The following is a 21,162-nucleotide window of genomic DNA, read 5'->3' as shown; positions in this document are numbered from 1 at the left end:
TAAACTTCAGGCACATAAATGGTTTCATGAAATTCCACCCGACTTCATCTTCAAAACCTCAAGAGATTATTTACAGTCTGAAGGTCTCTTTCTTCTGTTCAACGTCACCGCAGCAGCTGTTGACACAGATTCGGTTCAGACGTGTGGTTACGGCTCCAAAAAACGTCCGACTTCACACCACATATTCTCGTTTTTATGCCACAAAACATAAGCGATTAAAAAAATCACCACCTTTGTAACTCTGGTCCATAATCTGTTCCGCATTCTGACTTTTTTGGTTTTAAACTTTAAAGAGCTGTTTTTCAACAGGAGACATTTTTATTGACAGATAATTATCAAATTATCAAATTGATCAAAATGAAGTATAATATTTTAATGTTTTGTTTTATCAAATTGACATTTTCTTCTTGTGTGAAGCTGTTACTGATAAAACTAATTAGTCGATTCATTAATTTGCTCTTCCCGCTGCTTTGGTGTAAATATTTCCTGCTTTTCCCGGTTTTATTTAATCGTAAAAATTAATATTTTGATCCGACAAATCAAAGGTAATCAAGCTTTGGGTCTGAGGAACTGGTATGGACATTATTGATAAAGAAAAATAATCATCAGACTAATGGATAAAGAAAATAATCTTCAGTTTTAGCCCTGAAAGTAACTGACACTGTAATTTCATAACAGAAACTTATAATTATCATCATTATCAAAACATCTGACGATTACCGTCTCTGATAAATGATTGTCCAGAGTGAAAAAATATTAGAAAATAAATACTTACGTTTGCTGCCTCGTGATTAAACCTTAATACAAACACAGTCCTGAAAAAAAAATCAAACATCAAATCATCTCCATATATTTATTGTGATAACTTCTGTCTGTCACGAGTCGTGAGCCGCTACGTTTTTTTTCTCTTTTGCTCGCAGGAAAAAAAACAACAGTAGTTTTTTTTAATCTAGACACAGACGAAGTAAAACCCGAGTCGCCGCTCGGACGCTTCGCTACGAGAGACACGCAGAGCTGGTGACGAAAACAGGCTCAAGCAGCAGAACACAGAGAATAATTCATCTACAGGCTCCAACAAGATAAAAACTCATCTAAAAGAATATTAAGTCACTGTCGTCGCTACGGAAGACCCTCAGGCACACGGTTATCCAGAAGAAAAGAAAAGCGCTTCACCACGTTACACAACAAAAATCCAAATCAAACTCACTCTTAGATTGCTCCTGATTCCGGAGGAGGCGGAAAAATACCCAAAACATTTAGCGAGACAGGAGTTGGGAAAGTAGAATGGCGGTTACTGTATGTACAGTCAGGTGTCCGTCAGTGAGCGGGTCACCGGACGCCGTCAGTGTTTCCAGATCGCACACGAGGTGGAAGAGCAGCGTCCGGTGGTGCGAGACTCCGATTTCTGGTGGCGACACACGTCGAGTCAGAGCGGATTGTGGTTCGTTACGAGTTTCGTTAGCTTAGCACTTAGCTTAGCATGGACTTGAAACAGCTAGATTCTCAAGCGGGCAAAAGAAAACATGACGTCTCAGAAATGTTTACTTTTCTCTGCAAACGACTGACTGAGAAAATCAACTGAATTGATAACTGAAAATAAATGTCTGTTCATACGCCTCTCGGAGACCTCTGATTCATTTATCATCAAAATAGATGGCAACGATTTTTTTGTCGTCAATCGATTCAGCTCAATTAACACAAATATATATTTTACTCTATATTCAGCAGTTAATAATCAAAATGATTCTTCAGAAACTACAGACGAACCAAAGAAAGTGTGAACGTGTTCGTGAGGAGGGGAACGTTAAACCAGCGGAGTTTATGTTTATGATCATGCAACGATAAGGTTTATTAATCAATTAGTCGATCGACAGAAAATGTAATAATGTTACGATTATTGGTTTTAGTAATTTTTGATGTAAAAATACCAAAAACCTGCTGGTTGCAGCTTCTTCTTCTTCTTTTACAGTCAACTGAATATTTCGAACCATTTGTCGATTTCTCCTTTTTCCAGACAAAACGATTTATCAACGAAAACAATATTTCGTCCAGTTATCAGACCACTCTGAATGAACACGCGCCTTTTAGAACAAGTGTTCGTTCACGACGTCATGGTCTTCGTTTCGCCACTGTCACTGCGAACTGTCTGTGAACGCACCGCCAGCGTCAGCCCCCCTCGCCGTCTGTCGTCCGTCTCCTTAGACCCAACACGATTTGTTCCCGAGTCCCAAAAACAAAATGAGGGCAAAAAATAAATTCAGTGTCCTTTTGCTAATCTCACGTAAATGTAGCTTTTTAAATTTTTTTTTTTAATGTCTTCAAACCACGAGTCACTTTTTCCTCCAACTGTTGTGACGGCGGGAGCCGAGCCGTTGGTCCCGCCTTCCTGTCCCACTCGCCAGTCCATCGGTCAGTCGTCTTTTGTAGTTGGTCCGGACAGTTGTTGTTGTTGTTGTTTTTTGTCATCTCAGGCAACAGACAAAAAAAAGAAAGAAAAGAGAGAGACATCTTTCTGACCCTTGACCTCTGACCCCTCCCCCTGGCTCCTCCTCCTCCTCGTCGTCGGCAGGGTAAGAGTGTGTGTGGTGTTCAGGGTCAGCTGGTTTGGTCTGTCCCCCGGCATCGTCAGTGGGCGTCTGGAGGACACCGTCCCCCCGTTGTGGACCGGTCGGCGCTCCGATCTTCTCGTTCTCTCACGCTTTTGTTCACTTTGCTCTCTTGCTCACTCAGCCCGGGCCCAGATTCGGATCAGCGTCTCCTGGAGGACAGAGCAGAACCGTTACTGTAGAGCAGCCGAGCAACCCAGACGAATAAAAGGTGCAAGTTGGAAGTTCTATCGCCCGCTGACCGACTCAATCTGGCACTTTAAGACGTATTTAAAAAACGATACGGTCATAGAAACACTTTTCCAACGATGGTGTCATGGTGCGTTCTCACACCAAACTCAAAGAGAATTGTTGGTGCGATGAGATAACGCATAAAGTCGATGCAAAGAATTCTGTTATTTCAACTTGAGCGAAATTCGTGTCAAGTTGAAATATTTGAACTCCAGCTGAATATTCACGTGACGCGATGTTGCTAAACCGAATTTTGTGACATTCTCCCAAAAGGCACAACCGGCGTTTGGTGTGAATCACACAACCATTATACGAATTATAAGATTTTTGGAAATTTGAACTCCAGCGAAATATTCACGTGAGGCGATTAGCGTTGAGATTCTCTCAAAGTCACTGATGTCCGTGTAGAAAATACGGAACTGGGGCGAAATTTTTGCTTCGCTAGAAAATATGGACTCAGTACATGATGATGTGGTTCAGGTGTGGGTGTTGTTGGCGGCGGTGTTCACCTCTCACCTTCCTCCGGTCTTGAAGATCAGGTCGGCGTTGGGAGCTCCTTTCGGGTGCTGGTAGCGAGGCCGACGCTCCCGGTTGGTGTTGGCCGGAGCCGGACGCTGGGCGAGGGACTGCAACATCTCTGTTAAACACACACACACACAAGGAAATCATTAATATTCCACTTGTTGTTGTTTTTTTAAGGTAGTGTCCAGAGACCCGGAGCCCGGGGCCGTACCCTGGTAGTCCTCCTGCTCCTGCCGCTCGTTGATGTCCAGGGTGAGCTTCTTCATCCTCATGCGCTCCTCCTGCTCCGCCTGCTGCTGGTTGAAGTGGTTCGCCGCCAGGTGCGACGACAGTGGCACGTTCAGGATCTTGTACTGTTGACGAGAAAACACACAAAAGATTTTTTTAAAATCGACAAGAAGAAACAAACACGAGCGAACACTGATGCCGTTATTTCTCACGGTTCAAGTTTTACTCCTCAAAATACAAACGTTCTCCCAACTGATGACATCGATTTGAAAGTCAACGTGTTCGTACATCGTCGTAATATAAATGCAAATCTTACCATTAAATTATTTTCTTTAGTATATTAGTTTAAGAATAATAAAGGCCCAGAGATATTTTTGGGGGGCTTTTAAATTCTTTAAGAAAATTATATATATAAAAATACTGTCTGGTTCTCCTGGTGCCATGTACAGTGGGGACCAACAACAAATTATTGCCCCAGGGCCCCCAAGGGGTATAATCCAGCCCTGAGTCCAATTACACACACACACACACACACACACACACCAGAGTCAATATTATTCCTGGGCTTAGACTGAGCCAAGTGTGTGTGTGTGTGTGTGTGTGTGTGTGTGTGTGTGTGTGTGTGTGTGTGTGTGTGTGTGTGTGGTTTGAGGGCAGAGATGTTGGGTGTGTCCAGCTCTTCCAGGACTCGGAGGTTTGATGGATCATTTATTCACATGAATTTCTGGATCGAACACAAAAAATCTTGTGTGTATTGTGAGGCGCGAGGATGGGAAATGACTTTTCTCTCTCAATGTAAACACGCACACGTCCTCAACCGATTTACTGTGCGCGCGCGCGTGTGTGTGTGTGTGTGTGTGTGTGTGTGTGTGTGAGAGAATTTCAGGGACAGTGAATCTCTCCTCGTGTCTATTTGCTTTCAGATACACTGAGTATTAATCTGCTCTACAGTCTTGTTCCTTTGTACATTTCTGGACGTCAGTAAACCTCTAAAGTGTGAAACTTAAGGCTGATCAATCCTTCATTCATGCTCCACCTCACAGAATAAACCAGGAAGACGAGCGACCGCAGGAAATAGCCCCCCAGGGTTGAGAGATGTAGAGTTTAGCTACGGCTGCCGCTATCCGTGCACTTCACCTGCTGCTTGTTGCCCTTGCGCGTCAGCATGACGAACTGCATGGTGTCCAAGGCGTCCGACTCGGCCTCGGCGATGGACGGAGGCCCAGAGGAACCGCCGCCGCCTTTCTTCAGCTGACTCTTCAGCTGCAGAGGGATGGCCACGTCCAGCTGGTGAACCTTCACCGCCTCGCCGCTGCGCTGCTGCGGGGATGACAACATACCGGGAATTTGAACCCTGACCCTCTGTACCAATAGTCAGCGGTGTAACCCCCCATTTTGAAACATGACTTGTCAGGGATCCTGAAACGATCAGTACGAACAGGAAGATTGAGTCGAACGACCACAACCGCTTTCAGAAAACTACGGTTGTGAACCTAAACATTAACACGCTGGTGTGAACTGACATCCGACTTTACCTGTAGGTTCTCCAGCATCATCTTGTCCAGAGCCTGGATGAAGTCCTCGTCCTCAGCGCAGGCGACGTGCTTCAGTCCGCCGCCGCGGATCGTCACCTCCTGCACGAAAATAAACACAAATAAATCAACTAATCTAATAAACTAAATAGAATTAGCATTTTAAGTCCGATCTTACGTTGTTCTCCTCATCGGTCTCGTTCTCTTTGTTTGAGTCGGTCAGGTAGTCGGTGTTCTCTTCCTCCTCTTCCTCCCTCTCCTCTTCTTCATTCTCAGATCCGTCCTGTGAGAGAGAAAAAAAGTTTCAACACAGAATATTAACTGAGTGGAATTTCAGCAAATTAAAACTATGATTACTATTTTGTCGTAAATAAAGCAAAAAGAAACCAAACTAATATGCTGAAATCACAAGTGTACGTTATAAAATAATAATAATAAAAAAATTCGAATATGAATGAAAATATGAATAAAGCAATAAATAAATAAAAAAAGATAAAAAACGATTTAAAAAAATATATATGTATACTCTTATTGTTTCTATAGTTTAAAGTGGCACAGAAACAAACGTTCGACCTATATTTTATTTGACACTTTTTTACAGTGAACTAATGTTTTCAATCTCTTTACTTTTTATTATTTCTCCTGTCAATCTGTTTATGTTCGAGGGTGGTCACATGTCACATCCACATTCGTCGTCTTGTTTCTGTTTAATGGTTCACTTGTTTTGCCTCAATACTTTCTGCACTTAATTGTTCCGTCGTTAAACTTTGTGAGAGGATGAAATAAAATAAAATAAAACTGGAAACAATCGTCTCCTGACATCAGTCGCTGATCTCCACCCGAACGAGATCATCGAGGGAGGAAACGTTTAATCTATTAGTTGTCAAGTGTTTGTGTCACAACAACAACATCGTCGAACTCACGTCCTCTTCCTGCTCGTTCATTTCGCTCTCGTTGCCCGACTGCTCCTCCGTCTCGGCGCCTCCCTCCTCGTCGTCGTCATCGTCTTCCTCATCAAGCGCTTCGCCTTCGCTCATGGCGCTGGAGCGACCGTCCTTCTCCATCGCCAGGCCTGTGTTTAAAAAACACAAGAGACGTAAATTACCTTCTGAAGGAAAATAAAGACACTAATTATTTAATTTACTCATAAGGAGGTTATGACGGTGATCAAATCATAAATATCTGCCGAGCCCAGAGGAGCAGAGCGTCACTCAAACAACAAAAGGCCTCAGTTATTAATAGAGCAAATATTTTTAGGAGGGAATCTCTTGTGTCATTAGTGCGTCGGTCCGAGTTACTGGACAGATTACACAAGATAATTATGTGATTTGTGGTGACAGTGTTCAGTCGAAGATCAGGTCCTGTGTGACTCTGAGGAATGAACTGATGCTGGTTCAAGTTAAACAATGACTCCACAGTTTGTCTTCTTCTTCTTCTTCCTCATCATCATCATCATCACTCTCTCCTCTACACACACACGCAAAATAAATTCACTGAAACAGTCTCAAGGTTTTTAGATTATTTCCTCTTCATTCTTCTTTACAACGAAGGAAATATTTTACTTTCTATCTCATGTCTGAAAAGTGTTTTTCATATAGAAATAGTAGCGTTTGTTTGATGAGATGACGGACACTGTACAGACGCTATGTGAGTGAAGAGGAATTAAACAACAGCTTGATGGATTTATGAATGTTTACTTGTGATGAACATCAGTGTCAATCAAAATAAAAGAGTTCAATGTTTTGTTGTGTTTTGAAATCAACTTTGGAAAACGCCTCGAAACATTATGTAAGTGGGTTAAAGACAATAATTATCATATTTATTTTCGCCACTGAATAGGAGTCGAAAAACTAACGACGAATCTTAATAGTAGTTTCAGAAAATATTAAAGAAATAAACCGCCACAAGTTTACAGAGATTAAAACTTAAGATGATTTGAAAAATACTCACATATGATTTTTCACTACTTAATTTAAAATTGCGAGATAGGAGCTTTTTTGTTTTTGGACATATCCCCAGATTTCCCAGGGAATTATTCATGGATCTCAGCAGAGGAATGAGCTCAACACTTCTAGTTGCATATCAAAAAAACGAATGTGATCGATTCTTTATAAAAAAATGACTGACGGTTCCAGTGAAACGTTTGAAAGTTTGAAAGGAAAAAGAACACTTTTTTTGGGTGAAGAAAAGAAGTGTTTTCGAGTGGGACGCCGACAATTAATTTGTTGCAGTCATTTGTCTTAATTCACAAATATGTGTGTTGACTGAGTATCTGTGTGTGTCTGGCGCAGTTGAACCTGTCTGACAGATAAAGAAGAGTGAGGAGTGATGCGGCACATTCGTCCTCCTACACTCCGGGGAATGCCGCTCAGCCAGCGGCGACAGAGCGAGCGGTTCGACCGGAGAAACCGGCGAAACGCACGGAAGTGCGACTACGCGACGGATCTAGAGGTCACGACGCCTACCCAGCTTGAAGAGCACCTCCCTCTCCAGGTCGGCGACCTGCTTGGTGGCCTCCTCCAGGGAGCAGCTGAGCCTCATCTTGGGCCGGAGCAGCTCCAACGTGTCGCTGATCATGTAGTCGATGTCGATGGGGAACGGGTGGTCCTTGGTCCACACGTCCACGCTCTTCTTCCACCAGATGTAGCGCTGCGGACAAACACAGACAATTAGCAGAGGCACAGAAAAATAATCATCAACTTTTTTCATTCTCAAAATATCTGAAAAACACAGAAAATTAACCTTTACAGTTTTTCTCAAATATGAATTTTTTTTATAAATCTTTAGGTTCTGGACTGTTAGAGGAATTTAGACCTCAAAAAAAACAAGGATACTTAGGAGACAGACAAAGCTCGGAGGTGTCATGTGTGACGAGCCGAGTTACCTGGAAGTAGATGAGGAAACAGTCGAGCTTCCTCTTGCTGGAGCCGCGGTCGAAGTACTGGCCGCAGGTGTCGAGCAGCGTGCAGACCAGGCGCAGGCGGAACAGGTGCTCGGGCGGGTCGAGGGGACTGGGGCTGCCGTCCTGGTTCACGCCAAACGAGATGAAAGAATAGAGGGTGCGGAAGATGACGGCCGACTCCACCATGCGGTAGTTGTAGAGCTCGCCCAGGAACTTGGCGCTGCTGATGCGCCGCTGGTTGAACTTGGGCTGGTTGACCTGCGGAGGAGGTGGGGATTTAGATTCAGATTCAGATCAGCCGTCGTACAAATCCTGTATTACACATCTTAAAGGGGCAGGACGATCCACCACTTCCTCACCTCCATGCCCAGCCGGATGTCCTCCAGCACGCCGTCCACCACGTGGATGCCCACGTCCTCCTGGTAGGCCACCAGGCCGGCCAGCAGGTTGGCCACGCAGTGGATGCTGTTGTACTTGACATTCCAGATGTTGACCATGCAGCAGATCAGGTAGCCCTTGCCCTCGGGGTCCTGCCACGGCAGCTTGCGCATCTGCCGCAGCACCTTCTCCGTGGTGACCTTGGACAGGTCCTTGTACAGCAGCTTGCGGATGTACTCCTGCAGCGGCGGCCGCTTCTTCCTCACCGTCTTCTCCATGGGCGGCGGGTTGCAGTAGTAGTAGGCGTTCTCCACCATGGTGACGTAGCGCGCGTCCAAATGCTGCGCCTGCTTCTTGCGCATCATTTGCTCCTGAAACACAGAACAGGACGTGAATAAAAAAAATATATCAGCTGTTAACACATAGTCTACAACTTTATATTTCGGTCTGTGTGTGTTTGTGTGTGTGTGTGTGTGTGTGTGTGTGTGTGTGTGTGTGTGTGTGTGTGTGTGTGTGTGTATGTGTGTGTGTGTGTGTGTGTGTGTGTGTGTGTGTGAGACGAGCGGCTCACCAGCAGGACGCTGGTGCGCAGGTGAGAGTCCGGGGACCTGAAGAGGAAGCGGCCGCTGGCCTCCAGCAGCGTGCAGGCCATCTCGATGTGGTGATGGGTGAAGTCCGACAGCAGCATCTGTTGGAGGACAAGGACGGACACACACACACTTTGAGTCAAAACGTCCGCAGTGATCAGCTCGGACGAAACAAAAGCCTCAGACCAGCGAGTCTCCACCGACCTTCAGACAATGAAGCGTGTCCGTTTTTGAGAACATCTTGAACTTGGCCAGTTCCCCGATGAATCGGACCGTTTTGTTTTTCGTCTCGATGTTGATCTGGTCCTTCTTACGGATCTACAATCAAGAAGAAGAAAAAAACTTTCGAATTCAAAATATGGTAACAGAAAAAAGTAAAGTAAAATAAAAATGTGATGCTCATATGATACATTTTAAGAAAAACAGGGACAGGAATCATCACATTGTTGTGTGTAGAGTCCTAATAGGTGGTTTTAAGTTTGTTAAATGTGCTGTATGTTGTACACGTATTATATATTACGTATGTGTTACATGTGACCCACATGGAACCTGAAGTCTCCCTTCAACATGGAGCACAGGTCCTCGGCCACGTCCGACATGCAGGGGTGGAGAGTGGCCACCAGGCGCGCGTAGAAGGGCAGCAGGTCCAACCTGGAGGAGGAGGAGGAGGAAGATGAGCCAGCTGATCTGCAGACTGAAACATTATGATGACAGCACCACCTGGTGGTGTCTTAACATAATACTCTTTAATTTTCCAGTCAATTGTGCAGCGTTACCTCTGCCTGGGGACGGTGAACAGCGCCCGGACAAGCTTCCTCCTGTTGGACTTGGTGTTCATGTTCATGCAAAAGTCCATGGCCGCCTGCGGGAGGAGCCGACAGAGCCGTCGTTAAAACTTTTTAAAGATTCTAAAACTCTTTTTATCGATAAATAAACCGGTCGTTCAGTTTCTTGTCGTCACCTTGTCGATGATGTCTCTGTTGACGCAGTTGGGCAGCTGCTGGATAAAGGCGTCCACGATCAGCTTCAGGTGAGAGCCAGTGTTCGCCTCCTCGTCCTCTTGCTCTGCACAAGAATAAAGAAATATTTTAGAAAATGTGTTTTTAACCTTTAAACTACACACTACCGAGGCGTCTCTCCTCGCTCACCTTGCTCGTCCAGCAGTTTCTTGGCCAGCTCTTCGTTCTCCACCTCGTCCGCTCCCTCCAGCTCCAGAGGCTCGTCGGTGATGTCCAGCGCCTCCAGCTCCAGCTCCAGCTCCTCCGTGGTCGTGCTGGTGGTGCTGGCCGCGTCCTTCCCGTCTGAAACCAGCCACAAATACACAAAACCACAGTCAGAACAACAACAAACTGAGTCAATCTCTTTTTATTTCATCCGTCTTGTGGATTTTTTTTTTTACCTTTTGCGTCGTCCTTATCTTTGCCCTGGCCGCTCTTCTCGTTGTCCTTGAAGAGGATGGCGGGGACGAAGGCCTTCAGGTCCACCATGTTCTCGTAGAAGTTGCGGGCATCTTCGTCCTCCCAGATTCCTCCCTCCAGGTCGTACTCGCCCGGCTTGCCGGGCGTGAAGATATCGATGCCAGGACCGTGTTCTGAGAGACCAAAAAAATTAAAAATAAAGATGATGACTCATTCGCGTTAAAATTAAACAAACATGGAGAAACTTACTTTTACTGTAAGACTTCGAATAAGATGATCACCTTCCCCAAGTTTTTGTTTAAGCTACTCTTAAGTTAACTGTTCAGTTTACTCTCATTGTTTCCTTCTCTCTAGGAGAACATATATTCAGTTCAACTTTCATTTCATATTATTTTTTATTATTATTAATTAATTTATTCTTTAGTAGTTTATTTACTCTATGCTCTACAATATTACCACCAAATTTGTTTGAATTGATGTTTTTTTTAGTCCCGTATATTTTAATTACGTATTCATTTTCTGTTAAATGTATTCTTTTCTAGATAAAAAATATATAATTTCTATTTTAATTTGTACTTTTTTAATTTAATTTTCTTAAACGCAAAATGTATATGTGCTGCATTATGTACACCAACTGTGATTCCAATAAAAATTGTAATAATAATTTAAAAAAAGAATAAAACAAACATCCATAAAAATAATTTAAATTAAATTGAACTTGTGGAAAGGAAAAAAGCAGACACTCACCCTCCTGCACCGTCTTGTCCTGAGGCAGATCCGGCATGTTCTCGTCGAGCAGATCCGCCAGAGACTGAGTGTTGGCCAATAGCTTCTGGTAGGAGGTGGCAAACTCCTCGTACTGCTTGTGCCGGTCCTCGCTCAGCTCCCCTTTGGAATGTAGGATCCGCCTGAAGAGGAGAAGACGTTCAGATGTATCAGTATCGAGAATCTTGTATTCCTTAATATCGATATCGGCCGGGCTCTGACCCTCACCTGTTCTGCCGCTCGATATTCTGCAGCTCGCGGTGGTCCTTCTTCAGGTGCTTGGTGAGCGAGGTGAAGTATTCCCGCAGCAGGTTCTGGAAGGGCTGCTGCTTCTCCGTGGTGATGATCTCGCTCGGCGGGAAGGTCAGGCCGAACTTGTCTGCCGCCAGCTTCACCTTGCGCGGCACCAGCCCGGCAATGTCGTCGCCACAGTGCTTACAGAAGCTGATCACCACCGACACGTGCGTGTGCGTCTCCCGGTCGGTGCTGATGATGTTCTTCAGCTGCTCGTACATGAGCGACAGGCCCTCCTTGTCCGTGAAGAGGCCGACGATGGTGAGCTCGGCGATGAAGCGCAGGTCCGTGCGTAGCTTGCTCACGTTGGGCGACTTGTCCTCCTTCCGCGCCTCAAAGTGCCTCTTCCACGCCTGCAGCAGCAGTGGCGCGAACTCGGCGTAGCGCTGGTGAAAGAGGGAGCACAGGTGCACGGCGCAGCCCACGTCCGAGATCTTCAGCTTGGCCTCCACCACGGAGCTCACCGCCTCGCCGATGTACTTGCTGAGGTTGAGCGAGCCGAAGTCGTGCGAGAGCGAGTCGCGCTGCTGCTCGGTGAGCGTGCGCAGCTTCTTGACGAAGGCCGTGTTCTTCTTCAGGCTGGAGTCCAGGCGGCTGAAGAAGGCCTCCTCGGGCCGGCCCTCCCCGGCGTTCTGGTTCCTGACGCGGAGCTCCTTCCTGCACTGGTGACGCTCCCAGGCCTCCTGGTGCAGCTGGTGCCCCTCCTCCTTCTCCCTGCAGGCCGGAAAGAAAAGAAAACTCCCAAATTAACAGGAAATATCTGAAGAATCTTTTCTACTAATTCAAAACAAATTAAAAGGTATTTATCAACAGATAAATATTTATATATTTAATATGCCAACTCTGTTATGATTCTGATTTGTGTGTCACTTACTTCAGGAGAGCTTCTTCCTCCTCGCGCTGTCTCCTCGCCTCCTCCTCCTGCAGCTTCTTCTCCTCCTCCTCCTGCTGCCTCTTCTCCTCCTCCTCCTTCTTCTTCTGCTCCTCCTCCGCCTTCTGTTTCTCTTCCTCCTTCTTCCTGCGCTCCTTCTCCTCCTTCTTCTTCTTCTCCTCCTCCAGACGCTTCCTCTTCTCTTCCTTGCCGCCGCCGCCACCGTCTTTCTTCCCGCTCATCTTGGCCTCGTCCTTTGCTTTGTCCCGAGCGGACCCCGGTCGCCTCTCCCCGTCCCGCTCCTTCTCCTTCTCCTTCTCCTTGCTGGCGAAGGTGCAAACGTCTTTCTCGTCCATGTTTACCGAGCGCTTGCGTTCAGCAGGCATACTGAGGGAAGAAGAGGAGAAACGGTTATTTAACGACACAAAATCTTATAAACACAAAACTTTTGAATCATATTCTCAATTTTCACCTCATTATCCAAATTCCAATAAAGGGACTGGCTGGAAATGTCTCCATCAGTTTCCTTGTCAAATTTATGATCCCACATTTTCAGTTTTAATAATGTATACTAATATTTCATTTCTCTTTTCTTTCTTTCCAATATGTCCTACTTCCATACAGATATACAAAGAATACAAATAAGAGCACAGGAATTTCTTGGGTTCCTAGATTTTACATTTCAAAATTCCAGACACAAATTTCCAGACTTCTCTGTAGATTTTTGAGACCATATTTGAAACATTTGCAAATAGCTAGAGGTTCATTTTGTAAATATTATTATATGAGCAAATATGATATGTTATTTTATATCATATTATTATATAACTAAATATTATTATGTAAATACACCATTCAAAAAATCTAACTGTTAACACATATTACATTCTGACTGTCTGCTGTTGTTATGTTGTACTTCATACACATAAAGTTGATCGTGATTTTGCATGTGCGGACTGATATTTAAAATATTGATACTTCAAATTCCAACGTCATCCGTTCAAGAACTGAATCTCATATAAATAAAATTGATATTCAAAATCAGTAATTTGGGGTAAATGTGTATTTTATCATCAACAGGTGAAACAACAGAACAAAGTAACTAACTGTCACCAGGTTGACAGGAACTACTTTCACTTCCTTCCTTCCACCAATACACATTAACACAACAATAAAAAAAAAGGATTCTTCCTCTATTATTATGTTAAGTTGTTATGGACAATAGTCCAGTCCTCATTTAAAATAACACGATGCTAAACAGATGTCATTTGCACGTCTGAGCAAAAATAGAGGGTTAAATGAAGTAGAATATAATTCTGTGACAGTATCCCTGTGTCTAACTTGGTCTTACACACACGCACGCACGCACACACGCACGTCGTCGTCGCAGACACGTCTCGTTAGCCACTTAGCTCCCGGCTACGATGGTTAGCACGGTAGCGTTAGCACACGTCTACGTTGACGACACGACAGATGCTCGATCTGGTCTCTGACAGAATGCGACGCGGTGTAAAAAGTCGCACAGACGCTGAAACGTTGTGAATGTTGCGAACGCGACCTCACGACCAAACGTTGTTAGCATTTGAGCGAAGCTAACGCGATTAGCTTAGGCCACCTGAATGGACGCGGCGGGACCCGATGTAAACAAACGTGGTGCGGCGTCAAAACGGACAGTTAGTGTGAAGCAGAACACTAAAGTGTAACGTTAAAATAATACACATCGTGATAAAATGCTCTGCAATCGTCGTGTTCGTGTGAATAAACTGTAAAAATGATAAATATTTACCTGCTAACTGTAGCAAAACAAACATCGGTCATTAGCGTTGGCTTCCGTGTGACCTGAAGGACCCGCTCGCGGCGGTGCCCACTCAGCGCCTGACGGAAAACATCTTCTTTTAAATTAGGGTTTTTTGTTTTGACATAGTTTGGTTTATTTTTATAGTATTTGGTTTAATGTCATTAAAATAATATTTATCTCGTGAATAAACTTATTTTTCGGATAATTCAAATTTGATCGGATCGACAGGCAATTCCCCCGGCTACTACAAATGTGACAGTTTACTTACATATGAAATAATGAAATCAAATGTATTTGTAAAAAAAATATTAATATTATTAATTTATAATAAAAATATGATTTAATCAAAAACCTTCAAAACATACTCAAAAATATGTTTATTTATTTTATTTGATAGCTGTAAAATGTATTCGCCCATTTCAAATTAAATGTAGGCTTCCATATTAACAATTATATTTTTAGCTCCAACTTCACCAACTCCATCTTTAGAATTCTACATACAAAACATTATTATTATTATAAATATAAAATAATGTCAAAATAGCTTTTTAATATTTATAATAGTTTAGCATTATTGTCTTATATGAGTGCTTTTACTTTTAATTCAAAGTTAATTTGATAGAAAAACTTAAGTATTTTAGTAATGAGTACTTCTGGATACTACTGGTTATTTTTCTATACAGTGTATGATATTTGTACAGATGTGAAAACTTCCTCCTCCGACCCGGTTAATTGAATATGAATATTATTAGTGTTTTGGGGAATGTAACTTAAATCCAACAACTTTAGCTGCTGCACTGATCGAATTGATTCAACCAACCGGAGCTCAAGTGAAACAGTTCGACCTTCAGCAGAAACACAACAGATTCTTTGTGAGCTTGTTTTTACAGCAGCTCTCAGAGGAACGACTCTTTCTTCACTTATACATTCATCTGAAAATTCCTCCCTGCACACAACCAATCCCCTGTGAGTGTGTGAGTGTGTGTGTGTGTGTGTGTGTCTTTGTTGACACAGTGTGGATGTCGGTTGTAAAAACCTACACAGACGAACCGTTCACTGCGGAAAACATTTTACATAAGATGAATAACATCTTATCCTCGTGCAGGAGTTACTGACGTGTCACCGCTGCAGTTCGACTCGTGGCAGAACTCAGAACGTTCAGACTTTCTCTATTAAAGTAGTTTAAACTACTGCAGCCGCATTCAGCAGCTGCAACCGTAAAATGGTTTCTGAGCTTTAACTTTGATTCTTTAATTTGGCTGATAAAATTCTGAACTCATGGTTTATTTCTTAAATAAATGTATTGGTACTTTTATTTAAACTCTCCACATCCTGTCGATCAGCAGAGAAACACTTCAAACAGCTGTTAAATCACATAAGTCAGTTTTATTCAGCGGACTGAACGTGTTGGACACAGTGAAGTGAAATTAAAAACAGTGAATCTGTCGTGAGACAGTCAAGACTTTACACGGCGAGGCTGCAGTAGGATCACAGACAGAGACGCTGTCGAGTCGATTCAAAGACACTTTGTCGTGAAACCTCACAGTCGGAGCAAAATACTTGAATTAAAAACAACAGATTATTAATCACCGTGTCAAACTTTGACCTCCACACCACCTATGACCCCGGGTGGGAGATACGCATCTGAAATGTTTTCACAAGACGTGAAGTCATCAGTCATTCAAAATTCAAAAGTTAAGGTTCTTTCGAAAAACTTTTAGAAAAAAATTAAGGAAAAAAATAAATTAAACTAACACTGAATGAGTAGTAAAAAAAAAAATATCTAGAAACACAAAGGCAGTGGAACATAAACAGTCAGTTTAAAATAAGATTAAACTATTAAATCTGCTCAGTTTCAAGGCTCAGTCACACCAACATTTTCAAAAAAAATTTGTGGACCAACAGAAGAAAATCTTCTGCTGGATGAATTTTAAAAAAGCAGGAAAAACTAAATTCTAAACTTAACTTGACTAAATATCTTTACTATTGTTGCATTTATTTTTTCATGGCAGCGGCGGGAGCCTCCAGGAGCAGATGATTGTTTGATGCCTTGCTCAACGGATCTTTCACAGTCCATTAACTCTTCCCACCCTGTGTTAAAATCTGTCAACAGCTCGCCACAATGAGCAGCATGTATTCTGGGAAGAAATGAATCTGAACGCAACTTCCTGCATCTGTCCGTGTAAAAGATTTTCTTTCATCCACTTCAGATGAAATTGTCAGACTTGTCTAGATTTTAAATTAAATAAAAAAATAACACAACTCTTCATTTTCATATCAGCAGATGAAAAAGTTATGAGCTTCAGTTTTCCCTTAAAATCGTACACGTCACCAGAGAAGCACAGGGTCGGCATGTCGTACACTTTTACTTCTGCCTGGCAACAGCCATAAAATTCTTTACTCTCCTGAAAAAATACTCATTATAAAATAGATATGTATAAAAAAGTGGCCCGTGGGCAGCCAGAGGCAGGAGTCCGTGCAGTTGATTGACAGGTAAAGTCGCCCTACGGCCTTTGAGCAAGGCGGCTCTTCCCCTCCTCCTGTTCAGCCAGCTTGAAGTGAGTGTACGACAGGATACCTGCCAGCGTACAGAGGATCCCGAATGCCTGAGGGTGAGACAGGATGACAGAGAGACAGGTAGAAAAGGATTGTGGGATGTGAGGGTTGATGGTTTTCAATCGTCAGAGTAACGCACACTCACCTGGTTGATTGACAGCGGGTCATGGAAGAGCAGGTATCCTCCAACCAAGGTGATGCAGAATTTAAAATGACCAAACATGTTGTAGCTGCAAACTTGATTCAGGAGAATAAACCACTCGTTCGAAACACATTTAACATCTTAAATCCTTTCTCGAAACATCCAAAACCTCAGAATAAATAATAAACCCAAAGAAAATAAAGAAACCTCGCCAACAAGACCAAGACTCCGCCCCATAATTCTCCTACAAAAACCCTAACCCTAACCCTATCCTTTCGACAAGATTACAAATGTTTGCTAAAACTCCCAGAGAAAACCAAATACCCAGTCCAGGAGACCAAGAACCCCCCAAGAAGCCCTAAAACCTTTTAAATTCCAAAGAAGAAGAAGACCAAAGATCTTGTCAAGAAGCTCTAAAATGAAGTTTAACAAGCTCCTTACAAAGCCCTTAAAACCAAGAAGAACTGAAACCCCTTAAATCTTAAAGCCAATACAGCCCCCAGACTACTTCAAGAAGTCCCTTAGACCTTCCCAAAAGAACCAGGAACCTCACAGACCAGACCAGAAAACTGCCAAACCCCCCCCAAAAACCCTCCAGACCCAGAGTTGCCTCTTTGGGACTCCATTTTGTAAGGATACGTCACAGCTGAGGTATTTCCAATGATCCAGTAGATGGACAGGTTGACCAGGAACGCCACCACGCCTGAGAACATCACGGTCATCTAGACGAGAAAAAGGACAACACTGTTACCCCAGCAACTTGGTAAAGAACAAAGGCAGGGTCTTCGCAGTAAGTCATGTTGAGTCTTACCAGAGCCGGCAGAGACCAGGGTCCAAATATTCCTCCGTCTCCGGTCATTGGCTCGAACCAAGGAACGACACAGAGCAGGAAGCCTGATGACAGAGGAGCCTGCAGGACAGTCACCGTCTTAACGTTAGTCACCACATCTCATCACATTTTAATATAATAAGTCCCAGATCAAAACAAACGAGTCCCATGTCAAGGCCAACAAGTCTTAAGTCAAGACCAACAAGTCTCAAGTCTAGGCAAACAAGTCTTAAGTCAAGGTATACAAGTCCAGAGTCAAGACCAACATGTCCAGAGTCAAGACCAACAAGTCTTAAGTCAAGACCAACGTGTCCCAGGGCAAGTCCCAAGTGAAAGAGAACAAGATTGAACTCCTGGTTAAATCTGACCAGTCCTAAGGCCAACAAGTCAAGTGAAAGGAAACAAGTTGTCCTACCTGATAGTACAGAAGCTGCATGGAGTTCACCTGCAGCTCGTGTTGTTTAGCCCCGACCCACTGAGGAAAAAGGGGAGAGACAGGCAGAGAGTTAAAAAAAAGGAATTATCTAATTCCTTCTCGTCTTGAAGACGTGTTTTTATGTTCACTCACCACTTGGTAAAGCGACGTCACCAGAACGCCCAGCGACGCAAACACGGTCCCAAGCAGATTGAACCGCACGTCGTAGTACGAGTTCAATATCACCCCCAGTGTGATGGGCACCTGGACAGACAGACGGGTCATGAGACAGACGGGTAATGAAAACAATTCAAAACAGTGAAACTACGTCTTGCAGCTCATCACAGTGTCATACATCGTACTGAAAACCAATGAACACCTTTAAAGAGCAGCATGGGTTGCTCAGATTTTGGAAGTGTTACCCACAACACCCTTCTCCCTTTAGACCCACGACACTGCTCTCACATCCATTATTCAGAGAACCAGAGAACAATCTAAGCACAAACCGGATCAGTCGTCGTGGGCGAATTACCCAACGAAACCCAACACAAAAACCTGATTCTTGGGAGGCAGGACTCAAATCTTTCCTCACCAGTGTCAGTTTAATCTTGGTGGAGAAGGTCTTCTTGTAGTAGGTGGTCTGGATGAGGATGATGACGGGGGTGGTCATGGCTTTGGCCAGCTGGTACGTTCCGATGGAGTTGTTCTGCAGGGAGAGGTTGGTGAAGGCCACGAAGCCGCAGAAGCTCAGCGCCAGCCACACGATCCGGCGGACGGGGAGGCTCTTCGGAGAGAAGACGTCCATCTTGTTGCAGACGAAGAGTCCCAGCCAGGTGACCACGAAGTGCACCAGGGTCAGGGTCATGTTGGGGAAGCCGTAGTGGACGTAGATCCACTTGTTGATGAAGACGATGCAGATGGACGACAGCAGGTTGACCAGCAGCCCGGCGATCAGGCGCCTGTTGGCCGATAAACTAAAGGGCAGCTCTGCCATGGTCACGGAACTTTTCCGAGCTTAGCTTCAACTGGCCGAGCCGAGCTTTTTTAACTTCACCGAGCGAGATGTTCACACTGTAAAAGAACAACCCAGAGTGAATGTTAGAGAGTGGGAATCTTTCGTCACGTTTACAGTAGCTCTATCTAATAGCTCCGGTGCAAAAATGATGACGACCATTTGATGCTTTACTTGCTAGAATCAGAAACATAGATGGACTGAATATCCGATATATCAGTTGGCTGATACATTCATGCATTCATGTTTGTTAATTTGCATCAATATACTTTTTTTTACAGAATAAGCGATATACAGAAAAGATTGACATTTTCACGTAAATAAAAGGTATTTTTTCTTGATTCGAGTTCTATATATTTGGTTTCTTTTCGGTTGTTTTCTTTTCGTAATAAAGTTTATGGTCAAACTGTAAAATATCAAGACTCAATTTCATTTTTAATTTTAACCCAATTAGTGGAAGAATAAATCAATATATCCATTTTACAATGCTTTAGTAACAGAAGTAAAACCACAATGGGAAGATACTTTATATCGTCAGTCAGAGTACACATTCATTCTACATATTATCATAATAGTATTTCAGATGCATTATTGTGTCAGCAACATGTTCATCCTATAGTTGGTGGAAAATATTTGTTTCATGTAAAAACAGTAAAAGTTAGATATCACTGCATCTGTGAAGTAAAAAGTACAAAACTTGAGTAACTTGGCCTGGCTTAAACTGCAATACTCAAACAATGTACATCAATTATATCATCAAGTACAGAAGTTGAGGAACAGGAATTGATAACTTTGCCTCATTCATTTCAGTAATAGTCGATCAGAAGGAGGTGAGAGACACAAGTTGGATGTAACGGTTCACTGTTAAATCAAGTGTTTTCTGAATGAAGTTTGGCCTGATGCTCCGAACACTGACTTTAATATCTGTCTGTCTCTCTGTCTGTCTGTCTGTCTATCTGTCTGTCTGTCTGTCTATCTGTCTGTCTCTCTCTCTGCCTGTCTCTCTCTCTGTCTGTCTGTCTGTCTCTCATTCTGTCTGTCTATCTGTCTCTCATTCTGTCTGTCTGCCTGTCTATCTGTCTGTCTGTCTGTCTCTCTTTCTGTCTGTCTGTCTGTCTCTCATTCTGTCTGCCTGTCTGTCTCTCTTTCTGTCTCTCTTTCTGCCTGCCTGCCTGTCTGTCTGTCTGTCTGTCTGTCTGCCTGCCACGCAATAAGAAAAGTTTACCTGGAGTCTCCATCTTTCCATCCGTCTCTCTCCTCCTCTTCCTCCTCTTCTTCCTCTTCTTCTCTCTCTCTGAGGGTCTTCGGTCAAAACAACCATCCACGTTCCTCCCGGACTCTTCGTGCTTCCTCTCCCCGGCGGTCAGACGTCCTGTCCCGGCCTTCGCAGTGAGTGAACCTCGGCCGCTGGAGCTGGAGGAATTCTTCTTCTTCTTCTTCTTCTTCTTCTTCTTCTTCTTCTTCTCCTCCTCCTCCTCCGGCCCAGTTCATCGAGTAGGTCCGTGGAGAACCGCCCGCCCCGTGTTCGTGTGTTCCTGTTTACTCCCGTTTCTCCTCCTCGTCGCTCGCGAGCGGCTGCTACCGGACGGGAGGGCGGAGTCTGCCTGGTAACAGATGACGCGGGACACTCAGGGAAAAAGAAATAAAAAGAGTATGTGACCATTATTATTAAGTTCATATTTAATCTGTATATTATATTTTATTTGTTTTCCTTACTCTATATTGACTTAAAAGCAAAAGTCAATCCAAGTAATTATGTTTAAACGTTTTTGAACAGTCAATACCCTAAAAACAATAATCATAGGCCAATCAAATTCTGAGCTGTAAAATGTCACCACACAAAAAACAAATGAAACTCAGACAATATTCAAAAGATGGTCAACATTTTTGTTTAAAAATTGTTGCCCAATGTTTTACAGTGGGTGATTAATAATTTAATCAAATCATGTCCAAATTTCTGATTTTATCCTTAAAAACAATGTCTTGTTGTTTATTGGTGATTAGATGCAACTGGTGATGTAATTCAGAAAATCTCACTAACGTTTGTCGTATAATAAAACATAAACACATTTTATT

At 43.4% G+C, this 21,162-nt stretch overlaps 2 protein-coding genes across 5 annotated transcripts; both read right to left on the bottom strand.

Annotated features, from left to right (window-relative positions):
• Positions 1 to 839: 839 nt before the first annotated feature.
• Positions 840 to 14,185, bottom strand: upf2 (UPF2 regulator of nonsense mediated mRNA decay). Of its 4 annotated transcripts, none has more exons than XM_035617356.2 (21): positions 14,121 to 14,185; positions 12,338 to 12,721; positions 11,398 to 12,177; positions 11,152 to 11,312; positions 10,386 to 10,577; positions 10,135 to 10,287; positions 9,948 to 10,051; positions 9,763 to 9,848; positions 9,529 to 9,637; positions 9,191 to 9,304; positions 8,971 to 9,087; positions 8,381 to 8,770; positions 8,004 to 8,279; positions 7,585 to 7,768; positions 6,043 to 6,191; positions 5,298 to 5,402; positions 5,123 to 5,221; positions 4,725 to 4,907; positions 3,571 to 3,712; positions 3,347 to 3,474; positions 840 to 2,758 (listed from the first exon to the last, which is right to left on the bottom strand). In XM_035617356.2, exons 1-20 carry the CDS (start codon positions 14,150 to 14,152, stop codon positions 3,350 to 3,352), a joined length of 3,885 nt encoding a protein of 1,294 aa, XP_035473249.1. In that variant the 5' UTR covers positions 14,153 to 14,185; the 3' UTR covers positions 840 to 2,758; positions 3,347 to 3,349. The 4 variants fall into 4 exon arrangements, with proteins under 4 accessions (XP_035473249.1, XP_035473257.1, XP_035473230.1 ...); XM_035617364.2 differs by having other exon boundaries at positions 840 to 2,755; XM_035617337.2 differs by having other exon boundaries at positions 3,354 to 3,474.
• Positions 14,186 to 15,498: 1,313 nt separating this feature from the next.
• On the bottom strand, positions 15,499 to 21,138 carry slc35e3 (solute carrier family 35 member E3). The gene is made up of 8 exons (XM_035617304.2): positions 20,312 to 21,138; positions 18,667 to 19,145; positions 18,228 to 18,338; positions 18,075 to 18,134; positions 17,642 to 17,740; positions 17,470 to 17,552; positions 16,834 to 16,918; positions 15,499 to 16,738 (listed from the first exon to the last, which is right to left on the bottom strand). Exons 2-8 carry the CDS (start codon positions 19,066 to 19,068, stop codon positions 16,637 to 16,639), a joined length of 942 nt encoding a protein of 313 aa, XP_035473197.2. The 5' UTR covers positions 19,069 to 19,145; positions 20,312 to 21,138; the 3' UTR covers positions 15,499 to 16,636.
• Positions 21,139 to 21,162: the final 24 nt, after the last annotated feature.

The sequence above is a fragment of the Scophthalmus maximus genome, chromosome 12, assembly GCF_022379125.1.
Source record: "Scophthalmus maximus strain ysfricsl-2021 chromosome 12, ASM2237912v1, whole genome shotgun sequence".
NCBI classification, from domain to species: domain Eukaryota; kingdom Metazoa; phylum Chordata; class Actinopteri; order Pleuronectiformes; family Scophthalmidae; genus Scophthalmus; species Scophthalmus maximus.
The sequence above is the reverse complement of the archived record's forward strand: the minus strand, read 5'-3'. Positions and strand labels throughout refer to the sequence as shown.

Excerpts from the sequence above, each read along its gene's own strand:
- slc35e3 (XM_035617304.2), bottom strand. The coding sequence starts at position 19,068 with ATGGCAGAGCTGCCCTTTAGTTTATCGGCCAACAGGCGCCTGATCGCC. Across the intron at positions 18,135-18,227 it reads TGACGTCGCTTTACCAAGTG|TGGGTCGGGGCTAAACAACA; the intron begins GTGAGTGAACAT and ends CTTTTTCCTCAG. Across the intron at positions 16,739-16,833 it reads ACCCGCTGTCAATCAACCAG|GCATTCGGGATCCTCTGTAC; the intron begins GTGAGTGTGCGT and ends TCTCACCCTCAG.
- upf2 (XM_035617337.2), bottom strand. The coding sequence starts at position 14,152 with ATGACCGATGTTTGTTTTGCTACAGTTAGCAG. Across the intron at positions 5,403-6,042 it reads TGAACGAGCAGGAAGAGGAC|GACGGATCTGAGAATGAAGA; the intron begins GTGAGTTCGACG and ends TCTCTCTCACAG. Across the intron at positions 4,908-5,122 it reads TGATGCTGGAGAACCTACAG|CAGCGCAGCGGCGAGGCGGT; the intron begins GTAAAGTCGGAT and ends TCATCCCCGCAG.